Genomic DNA, 12,240 nt, shown 5'->3' with positions numbered 1-12,240 from the left:
AATCCAAATGCGTAAACATTTTTAGACATTTATATTCCAGACTTCTTCTCACGGTTTAGGGCCCCTAAAAAGCCAGGGCAGTATAAATACCCCACATGTGACCCCATTTCGGAAAGAAGACACCCCAAGGTATTCCGTGAGGGGCATATTGAGTCCATGAAAGATTGAAATATTTGTCCTAAGTTAGCGGAAAGTGAGACTTTGTGAGAAAAAAAACAAAATAAAAATCAATATCCGCTAACTTATGCAAAAAAAATAAAAAATTCTAGGAACTCGCCATGCCCCTCATTGAATACCTTGGGGTGTCTTCTTTCCAAAGTGGGGTCACATGTGGGGTATTTATACTGCCCTGGCTTTTTAAAGGGCCCGAAAGTGTGAGAAGAAGTCTGGGATCCAAATGTTTAAAAATGCCCTCCTAAAAGGAATTTGGGCCCCTTTGCGCATCTAGGCTGCAAAAAAGTGTCACACATGTGGTATCGCCGTACTCAGGAGAAGTTGGGGAATGTGTTTTGGGGTGTCATTTTACATATACCCATGCTGGGTGAGAAAAATATCTTGGTCAAATGCCAACTTTGTATAAAAAAATGGGAAAAGTTGTCTTTTGCCAAGATATTTCTCTCACCCTGCATGGGTATATGTAAAATGACCCCCAAAACACATTCCCCAACTTCTCCTGAGTACGGCGATACCAGATGTGTCACACTTTTTTGATGCCAAGGTGGGCAAAGGGGCACATATTCCAAAGTGCACCTTTCGGATTTCACCGGTCATTTTTTACAGATTTTGATTGCAAAGTTCTTCTCACACATTTGGGCCCCTAAATTGCCAGGGCAGTATAACTACGCCACAAGTGACCCCATTTTGGAAAGAAGACACCCCAAGGTATTCCGTGAGGGGCATGGCGAGTTCCTAGAATTTTTTATTTTTTGTCGCAAGTTAGTGGAATATGAGACTTTGTAAGGAAAAAAGAGAAAAAAAAAAATCATCATTTTCCGCTAACTTGTGACAAAAAATAAAAAATTCTAGGAACTCGCCATGCCCCTCACGGAATACCTTGGGGTGTCTTCTTTCCAAAATGGGGTCACTTGTGGCGTAGTTATACTGCCCTGGCAATTTAGGGGCCCAAATGTGTGAGAAGTACCTTGCAATCAAAATCTGTAAAAAATGGCCTGCAAAATCCAAAAGGTGCACTTTGGAATATGTGCCCCTTTGCCCACCTTGGCAGCAAAAAAGTGTGACACATCTGGTATCGCCGTACTCAGGAGAAGTTGGGGAATGTGTTTTGGGGTGTCATTTTACATATACCCATGCTGGGTGAGAGAAATATCTTGGCAAAAGACAACTTTTCCCATTTTTTTATACAAAGTTGGCATTTGACCAAGATATTTTTCTCACCCAGCATGGGTATATGTAAAATGACACCCCAAAACACATTCCCCAACTTCTCCTGAGTACGGCGATACCAGATGTGTCACACTTTTTTGCTGCCAAGGTGGGCAAAGGGGCACATATTCCAAAGTGCACCTTTTGGATTTCACCGGTCATTTTTTACACATTTTGATTGCAAAGTTCTTCTCACACATTTGGGCCCCTAAATTGCCAGGGCAGTATAACTACCCCACAAGTGACCCCATTTTGGAAAGAAGACACCCCAAGGTATTCCGTGAGGGGCATGGCAAGTTCCTAGAATTTTTTATTTTTTGTCGCAAGTTAGTGGAATATGAGACTTTGTAAGAAAAAATAAAAAAAATAAAATCATCATCATTTTCCGCTAACTTGTGACAAAAAATAAAAAGTTCTATGAACTCACTATGCCCATCAGCGAATACCTTAGGGTGTCTACTTTCCGAAATGGGGTCATTTGTGGGGGTTTTCTACTGTTTGGGCATTGTAGAACCTCAGGAATCATGACAGGTGCTCAGAAAGTCAGAGCTGTTTCAAAAAGCGGAAATTCACATTTTTGTACCATAGTTTGTAAATGCTATAACTTTTACCCAAACCATTTTTTTTTTGCCCAAACATTTTTTTTTATCAAAGACATGTAGAACAATAAATTTGGCGAAAAATTTATATATGGATGTCGTTTTTTTTGCAAAATTTTACAGATGAAAGTGAAAAATGTAATTTTTTTGCAAAAAAATCGTTACATTTTGATTAATAACAAAAAAAGTAAAAATGTCAGCAGCAATAAAATACCACCAAATGAAAGCTCTATTAGTGAGAAGAAAAGGAGGTAAAATTAATTTGGGTGGTAAGTTGCATGACCGAGCGATAAACGGTGAAAGGAGTGTAGTGCCGAAGTGTAAAAAGTGCTCTGGTCATGAAGGGGGTTTCACCTAGCGGGGCTGAAGTGGTTAAAAGGTGTGTTGCTGCATTTAAAGCATTTTTATTTTGCTGTTGATGGAGCTGAATAACAGCTTGTTTTTTGTTTTGTTTTTCTTTTTGTAGGATGAGTTTATTAGTATAATTTTGGAATACAAATTACTTTTTAATCACTTAAGATTTTTGTGGAGATCAAGATGAACAAAAAACAGCATTGGCATTGTTTTTTTTATTTTATTTTTTACTGTTAACCATGCAGGTTAAATAACATGAAAACATTAACTATAGATAGATAGATAAATAGATGTACAGGGTGCAACATTTAGCTGGTGGTTTTGTTCCTGGGTACTTGTCGGCAAGGGTCTCTTGCGTTTCCTCGTTCGCTATTTGCTGTTCCAGGGAGAATAGCATCTTTATGACACAATAGGCCACTTTTATCAAACATAATAATAAATCAGTCTTAGTGGCCCATAGCAACCAATCAGAGGTCAGCTTTGAGTTCCTACAGGAAATCTGAGCTCTGATTGGTTGCTATGGACAACTAAGACAGATTTACTATTAGGAAGTTTGATTAGAGGTGGGCAACTTTTTTGTGGGCCACTCTGTATATTGATGTACGTATTTATGTTTATTTACATATATTTACGCTTTGCTACTTTTGCACAAAAAGTTTTAAGAAAAAATGTTCTTATGCCACCATATTCTAAGAGCTATAACATTGTTATTTTTCTGATTATGTACCTTTGTGAACGCATGTTTTCTGTGGGAGAAGTTGGTAGTTTTTATTGGTGACAATTTAAGGGTACATGTGACTTTTTGATAACTTTTTATTCTATGTCTTGGGAGTCAAGTGGACAAAAATCTGCAATTCTGGTATTATTTTTTTTCAACACTGTTTACTGATTAATGGAATAAATAGCATATCGTTCAGATCACTATGAAACCACTGGTAGATGCTTAGATGTCGCTATTTCTGCGATCCTGACTGTTACGGCAGGTATGGGATGACCATTGTTAAAATGCAGCGACCTAACCAAAGGCCCCTTATAGATTGCCATAAAAAATGCATTTTGGTGATCACTAACGGCCTGTTTAGTGGCCTCTAAATGTCATGTAGATATATATCGCATTGATAAAATGACTACTGTTTGTCTTTTAGGAAAAAGTAACAGATGGAGAACAGAGAATCTTTACAGAAAAGAACTTCTTGGCTTCTGCCTTTGATCTCATGCTTGGTGGGACAGAGACCACGTCCACCACATTACAGTGGGCTATTCTGCTCATGATGAAATATCCTCATATACAGAGTGAGTAAAGGATGTTGTATCTACTCACAAGTTATTCCAGTGAACAGAGGCAGCCATTTTCCATTTTTGTTTTTTTTGCTCCTTTTTATTGCATGGATAAGTCAATGGATAAAAACAATATCACATTTTATTTTGTATTCTTTTTCAGAAAAAGCTCAAGATGAAATTGAAAATGTGATAGGTCTTGAGCGTCCTCCTAGATGGGATGACCAGAAAGTCCTTCCGTACTGCTTGGCTGTAGCCCATGAAGTTCAGCGCTGTGCCAACATTTTACAGTATTTACCACATACCACACCTACAGACGTCCATTTCAAAGACTATTTTATACCAAAGGTGATAAAACTATGTTCCAGGCTGTTCTATCATTGTGGTGACGCAGATCATAAGCAGTTGTTAACTTTTATGATCAGACCCGCGTGGCTGGCACTGTTGTTGGGACACAATATGGCACTGATATGGAGGACACTGCATAGCACAGTTGCGGGAAGAGCTATGGGACTGTACAACTGGTATTTACACAATACAGGCACAATTATTACTATGTTATGTCTAATGCAGACCGGGACTGGGCACCTCTCATCGTATCACTGTCATGCACCCCTAGTGCATCAGTTTTACCCAGATTGTGCCTTTATTCCGATTTCAGACATTTGTGGAGGGGAAAGTAAAGAGGCCAGGAATGAGAAGTTTACATTTCCATGGTTAGGCTCCAAGTACCATAAATAAAATACGGAAGAAACTCTTTAAGGCAGCCTGCACTGAACAGAGTTAGAAGAGTCACTCTCACAGGACTTTCAGCATTCATATACAGATAAAGCCATAAAAAGTGACTGTATACTGACGAGAACTGAATTCCTCCTGTTTGTAAAGAGTCATTCTAGAATATGGTGGTCATTATGTCTAATATTGAGGTGGGTTAGATCGGGACGGACACAGGTTTTGATGGTAAATGCTATAGAGAAGGCTATTATTATATATTATATAGAGATGTATTATTATATTTTAAAGAACTATAAAATTAAGGAGCTTTTTACTAATCTGTCATTATGTATTAGGGAACCACATTGATTCCTCTTTTCTTATCGGTTCTAAGCAATGAAACCCAATAAGAGACCCCAAACTGATTTAACCCCAATCATTTCTTGGGTGCTGATGGAAAGTTCTTGAAGAAAGATGCATTCTATGCATTCTCTATTTCCATCTATGGAGCTGAATAAGGGCTCATTTTTGAGTAACGAGTTGTGTTTTTTATTGACATTTTGATATTAATATGATTTTTTCCCCCCACCTATTATTCCATTTTTTTGGAATCAACATGGATTTAAGCTATGGGGAAATGCTTTAAAACATAACCTTTAACGATTAATTTTAAAAAGAAAGGGAGACCTTTATTAAAACTGGCGATTTAGAGGCCGGTCTTAGTCCCTCTGCGTTGGCAGTGGATGTGCCAACGTTATGTGGAGGCGCAGGCCTCTACATAACTTTGGAACTTCCTCCTGCAGGCCGTGCGACATACTAACATCTACACCAGCTCCCTTGCTCTGTTCTCTTTGCTCCGCACTGATTGTAGATATTAGTGCAGGTTTTGGTAGCTATACCTGAGCGCCCTCTAGTGGCTACTCATATGTATCTTCCAGAGAGAAGTGGTGAGGGGCACCAGAACCTGTGTGTGTGTCTGACACAGCTATGGTGGGAACTGTGTGGCTGGCACCTATTATTAGGAAAACATATGGCACTGGTATGGGGGACACTGTGTCCTGCACTATGGGAGGAACTGCAGAATTAGTATTTTAAGCAATTCAAAGGAGCAAACAAACAATTATTACCTGCCTAGTGCAAATCAGGATTGGCCACCTCTTGGGTTCTCATTGTATCACAGTGTCTTGCATCGCCCCTTTCAGTTTTTGTTTCAAATAGTTTATTAGAAGATAAATAGTACAAAATGCAGTGCTGCAATACCATGTGAGCCCCACACAGGGGGTGATTAAGAAGGCGATACGTCAATATGCAGTCCATAGATAATAACATAAAAACAATGAACAGAAAATAAAAACAATAGTAATAATAATAACATTGGTGCCAATAGAAAAGACATCAGCAGCATGGTGGAGTATATCGAAAGATCGGTATCCAGCACCCCTTATGTGGTCAGACATTCCCCTATGCACAGCATGACATAATCTAACCTATGCAAGGTATGGGAGGAGGATAGCCAAGGCTGCCATAGTTTTAAATATGCCTCCATTGTGTCAGTTTGGATTGTGGTAATCTTCTCATAAATGGCCATTCTATGTATGACTTCTGAGAGTATTAGTACGCCATTTTGCCGCTACGTGAATATGGGCAGCTAACAACCAAAAATTGTGCCAATTTAAAGGGAGCATGTCTCAGTCCCACACTACATTTAGTGGGGTGACTTCCACTTGACCAGCACCATTTAAATCCATAAAGCCATAAACGGTGACTGTATACTGCCGAGAACTGAATTTCTCCTGTTTGTAAAGAGAGTGACCTAGAATATGGTGGTCATTATGTCTAATATTGAGGTGGGTTAGATCGGGAAGGACACAAGCTTTGGTGGTAAAAGCTATAGCGATGGCCGACATCCCACTGGAGATGTATAATTATATTTGGAAGATCTATAAAGTTATGGAACATGTTACAAATCTGTCATTATGTATTAGGGAACTACAGTGATCCCTCTCTTGTCATCGGTTCTCAACGACGAAACCCAGTGGGAGACCCCCAGCCAATTTAACCCCAATCACTTCTTGGATGCTGATGGAAAATTCCTGAAAAAAGATGCATTCTATGCATTCTCCAAAGGTAAGTACATCCACGGCAGTAACTTATTAACTTGATGAGACTTCTACTGTTGAGAGCGCTGAGTAAAACTTTTATCAGCCAGTTTTTGCATGATAATTTAGATACAGCGCTACTGTTCACATCGAGGGCCTTTGCAGTCAAGGGCGGACTGAGAACTTAACGTGGCCATGGAAAAAAAACTAAAAGTGGCCCCATGTTGTAGGTGGATCCAAATTGACAGAAGACGGACAACAGAAGTAGGCAGGGCCAGCAATACCTTAGTGCAGCACAAAGCACTGCCTCAGCAGAACCAAATACCACAGTGCAGCACAAAATACTTCCCCAGTAGAACCAAATATCACAGTGCAGCACAAAATATTTCCCCAGCAGAACCAAATATCACAGTGCAGCACAAAATACTTCCCCAACAGAAGCAAATAAATAGTGCAGCACAAAATATTTCCCCAGCAGAACCAAATATCACAGTGCAGCACAAAATACTTCCCCAACAGAAGCAAATAAATAGTGCAGCACAAAATATTTCCCCAGCAGAACCAAATATCACAGTGCAGCACAAAATACTTCCCCAACAGAAGCAAATAAATAGTGCAGCACAAAATATTTCCCCAGCAGAACCAAATATCACAGTGCAGCACAAAATACTTCCCCAACAGAAGCAAATAAATAGTGCAGCACAAAATACTGCCCCAGCAGAATCAAATACTACAATGGTGCTCAAAATACTGCCCCAGCAGAACCAAGGGCCACAGTACAGCACGAAATACTGGCGCTCCTGCTGCAGTATCCAACTGTGTCACCGTACTGAGAATGGCCATACAGTTGACATCAGGAGGGCCGCTGTGGTTGCTGGCCATAAGTACCTGATGTTTCTAGCATTAATTACTGATGACAGCATCTGATCGTTATGTACCGTTGGCTGGTGGCTGTGAGAAGGGCTCAAGCGGCCCCCTGTGCTTCAGCCCACTGGTGGAGTCTATGGCTAGTCTACCCCTGCTTGCTGTCTTCACTTCCTGAGGGTTTCTGTGAATTTAGATTCCCAATATTAACTTAAAGGACTCTAAGGCCTCTTTCACACGGGTGCCATGTTTTTGGGCCGGATAAGATGCGGGGGCGTTGCGGGAAAATGCGCGATTTTTCAGCGCGAGTGGAAAACATTGAAATGCGTTTTGCACGTGTGTGAGAAAAATCGGCATGTTTGGTACCCAAACCCGAACTTCTTCACAGAAGAAAAAATTAAAAAAAATTTAACTCACCTTAATCCACTTGCTCACGCAGCCCGGCTTCTCTTCTGTCTTCATCTTTGCTGTGCACAGGAATAGGACCTTAGATGACATCACTGCGCTCATCACATGGCCCATCACATGATCCTTTACCATGTGATGGATCATGTGACGGACCATGTGATGAGCACAGTGACGTCATCAAAGGTCCTATTCCTGTGCACAGCAAAGATGAAGACAGAAGAGATGACGGCTGCACGAGCAAGTGGATTAAGGTGAGTTAAACATTTTTTTATACTTTTTTAACCCCTTCCGCCCTATTGTACTATGCATTCTGTATTAAGAAGGCTATTATTTTCCCTTATAACCATGTTATAAGGGAAAATAATAATGATCGGATCCCCATCCCGATCGTCCCCTAGCAACCGTGCGTGAAAATCGCACCGCATCCGCACTTGCTTGCGGATGCTTGCGATTTTCACACAGCCCCATTCACTTCTATGGGGCCTACGTTGCGTGAGGAGCATGCTGCGATTTTCACGCAACGCACAAGTGATGCGTGAAAAACACCGCTCATGTGCACAGCCCCATTGAAGTGAAAATGAGTCGGGATTCAGTGCGGGTGCAATGCGTTCACCTCACGCATCGCACCCACGTGGAAATCAAAATAAAACACATCTATCTTTAGAAACACATTATTCCAGAAATCTTGTATATGGGTACAATTCCATAATATATGTACGTCATCTACCCCTATCGCTCCACATTTAAACTCCCTGTATTTATAATATCTCATTAGCTTTTCCACGGAATAATATAGGCGATGTATCACATAGAATTGCACCAATCTATGGGAAGGATTCCTGGAAACCCTCCTTATTTCCTGAGTTCTCTGACCCCATCTCTCATCATCCATGGGCTCCACCACTCCTCCCCATTTATACTTTCCATTTAAAATTCCAGCTTTTTTAGACCTCTGCATTAACAGAATATTGTAGATATCTTCCTCTATCTTTATTAATGGCTGAGGGAGTCCCTTTATTTGTTGCCCCTTTCCCAAATTTGCTCTTATTGCATGTCTCAATTGGAGATAATAAAAATATTCCTTATCGGTAATACCAGATCTTTCCTTTCCTAAGTTCTTGAAACTCCATTACATCTCCATACCATATATCTCCATTCTCCCATACCTGTCCTAATCTATGTCCCCCACGATTCATCCAGATTTCTCTTTCAATGGTTCCTAGTTCTTCTAAATTAGAATTATTCCATAACAGGGTATCCTCATGTAGATTAGTGTCTTGCCATAAGGATTTTATCGCCATCCAGATTTTTAACATTAATTTCATAGTTGAGGATTTTAAAAACTGCTATTGCAAGTGGATACCCATCTCCAAAACCTGACAGATACTGTAGTTTAATAAACTTTTATCAATAATTGCTATATTAGACCTACAATTGACATCTTCACAATGTCAGCAAGTTCTTTTCCTGACCAGCTATAAAGCATAGTGTAATGCAAGGCACCAACAAACAGACTAGTGATGAAAGCAAAAAGGTGTTTATTCACCAGAAACATAAACGTCCAGGACACTTGCTGGTAACAAGGAATAATAACAAAAAACCAGGCAAGGAGATTCCAGGAATAGTCCCAACCAGTGCTGAATGATGCTGTGCACTTGGCAGTCGAGTCACTCCAGATCTTGGGTCCGCTGTGAGGACAAAGTTCCTGGCAGTCTTCAGTCACTAGGAGTTGTGACCTATACCTGGTTGAGGGAAAATAACAGTGGGCACTGATCACCCTGAGAGACCTCCTTTTAAATGCCTGCTGACCAATCCCAGGGTGCCAAGTGTCCACTACCATAGGTGAACAAATTGCCCTGCACCTGAGTACAAGGCCTAAGGCAATCACAAGTTGATTAACCCATGGCTGGCTCCCTAATCCACTTTGCTCTTGTGAGTCAGTATAATATGCGCCACTGGTCGACGAAGTGCATAAGAAGCGCGTACTCGCGACCGTGTATCCCTTTGCGAACCTGCCCTCGTGCATACGCACGGACGCATGATTGACTCAGCGCGAGTATGCGAGCGCGTGGACCCAGATGCGGAAACGGAAGTCGCAGGAGACACCGGAGACAACCCTGGCCGCGGCGTCTTGTCACTCGCCTGGCCACTCTGTCCCCGGGACTCCGACGGTCCTCCCCTCCGATGTCCACGCGAACGCATCTCCGCACTGGCTCGCAAAGAGGTCAGCGCTGGTGCATCAGAGACACGCATAACCTGTCCCGCAACTCCACGAGGACCCCTATTGGTTCCCCTGGAGTGCAAAGCAGGTGAGGATCTTACATTACCCCCCCCTCGAGGAGGCGGCTCTGAAGACTCCAAGCAAGCTTTCCCCGGGTTATCCCGGTGAAAGGCTGCCACCAACTCATCCGCATGCACCTGGCGAGCAGGTATCCAACATCTCTCCTCTGGACCAAAACCCTTCCAGTCCACCAAGTATTGAAGAGACCTTTGGACAAAACGAGAGTCCAAAATTCTGTTCACTTCGAACTCCGGTACCCCTTGGACCTCCAGCGGGGATGGGGTCTGAATGAAGGGAGCGGAGTCGGCTGCCGATTTGAGAAGTGAAACATGAAAGGTGTTCACTCCTCGGATTGACGGTGGAAGAGCAACCTTGTACGTAACTCGGTTGATCTTTTGTGTCACTGGGTATGGGCCAATGAATCGAGGACCCAACTTGGAAGATGGCTGACGCAGCGGAATGTTCCGGGTGGAGACCCACACCTGATCTCCCACCTTAAACTTTTGCTCTACGGTGCGATGACGATCAGCAAATTTCTTCTGTTGCGCCACCGCACTGTGGAGATTCCGCTGGGCCGACGACCAAATGGGACGCCTATCCTTGAACCACTGATCCACCACCGGTGAGTCAGTGGAGGGTCCGGCCAAAGAAGAGAGTCTTGGATCCCTGCCCCCCACGCACCTGAACGGAGACATCTTAGTGGAAGCATGCTCAGAGTTATTATAAGCCACCTCCGCAAAGGGTAGATACGCTGCCCATTCCTCCTGGCAGTCTGACACGAAGCACCGGAGATATTGCTCCAGGGTCTGGTTAGTCCTTTCCGTCTGACCGTTGGTCTCTGGGTGAAAACCAGAAGAAAAAGACAAATTAATACCCAATCGGGAGCAGAAAGAACGCCAGAAGCGGGAGATGAATTGCACTCCTCTGTCTGAAACAATGTCATCCGGCGCTCCTTGTAATCGAAAGACATGATTCAAGAACAGATCTGCCAATTCTCTGGCCGAGGGCAATCCAGGGAGTGGGATAAAATGGGCCATTTTACTAAAACGGTCCACCACTACCCAGATTACCATACTTCCAGAGGACCTTGGCAAATCTGTGATGAAATCCATGGACATGTGAGTCCATGGAGCCTGGGGAATAGGCAGTGGGAGTAAAGTCCCAGAAGGGGCAGACCGAGACGGTTTACATCTGGCGCAAACAGTACATGCCTGGATATAGGCCTTAACATCCACGGACATGTTGGGCCACCACACATGACGTTTAACAAGGGCAAGTGTTTTTTTAACACCCAAATGCCCGGCAGACTTTGAGTCATGAAGCTGTCGGATGACCTCCAATCGAAGGTTAATGGGTACAAACCATCGACCCTCGGGTTTGTCAGGTGGACTCTCTGCCTGTGAGGGCTCAAGAAGAGAGGACAAGTCCTCCATTACTTCTGCGGCCCCCAGGGCAGCAAGAAAACATTTCGTTGGGAGAATGGTTTCTGGCTCAGAGTCCAGGACGGAAGCAGCCTCAGGGAAGCAGCGGGACAGGGCATCTGCCTTCACGTTTTTGGAACCTGGTTTATAAGTGAGGCGGAAATTGAAGCGGGTGAAAAACAATGCCCACCTGGCTTGTCGGAAGTTGAGTCTTTTGGCACTCTCTAGATACTCCAAATTTTTGTGGTCAGTGTAAACCGTGATGGGATGTTCTGCACCCTCTAGCCAATGTCTCCACTCTTGAAAAGCCAATCTTACTCCCAGAAGCTCTCTATTGCCGATATCATAATTACACTCGGCTGGAGAGAGCTTCCGAGAGAAGAAGGCACAGGGATGTAACCTCTCGGGGTCCCCAGAATACTGTGAGAGAACTGCCCCTACACCGACCTCTGAGGCATCGACCTCGAGAACAAAAGGTCTGGAGGTGTCTGGATGAGTAAGAATTGGTGCCGTGCAAAAGGCCTGTTTCAGCGTCTCAAAGGCTCTGACTGCCTCTCTCGTCCACTTAGAAGGATTAGCTCCCTTCTTAGTGAGGTTGGTGAGAGGTACTACTATCGCAGAAATTTTTTTAATAAACTTGCGGTAGAAGTTGGCAAAGCCTAAGAAACGCTGCAACCCCTTAAGATCCTTAGGTTGAGGCCAATCCAAGACAGCAGAAAGTTTGGATGGGTCCATAGCCAATCCCTTTTCTGAGATAATGTACCCCAGGAAAGGCAACTCCTTCACCTCAAACAGACACTTCTCAAGTTTGGCATAGAGGCGGTTCTCCCTCAGCTTCT

General features: G+C 43.1%; 1 protein-coding gene across 1 annotated transcript in view; it reads left to right on the top strand.

Moving 5' to 3' along the window:
- Positions 1-12,240, top strand: part of LOC122944473 (cytochrome P450 2W1-like) — a 36,736-nt gene that overhangs the window by 19,602 nt on the left and 4,894 nt on the right. Inside the window, exons 6-8 of the mRNA XM_044302784.1 lie at positions 3,482-3,629; positions 3,778-3,962; positions 6,314-6,455. Coding sequence (XP_044158719.1) covers positions 3,482-3,629; positions 3,778-3,962; positions 6,314-6,455 — 475 coding nt within the window. The remainder of the gene's footprint in view (positions 1-3,481; positions 3,630-3,777; positions 3,963-6,313; positions 6,456-12,240) is intronic.

This window comes from Bufo gargarizans, chromosome 8 (assembly GCF_014858855.1).
Source record: "Bufo gargarizans isolate SCDJY-AF-19 chromosome 8, ASM1485885v1, whole genome shotgun sequence".
Taxonomy (NCBI): Eukaryota; Metazoa; Chordata; class Amphibia; order Anura; family Bufonidae; genus Bufo; species Bufo gargarizans.
This window is presented reverse-complemented; position numbering and strand designations above follow the sequence as displayed.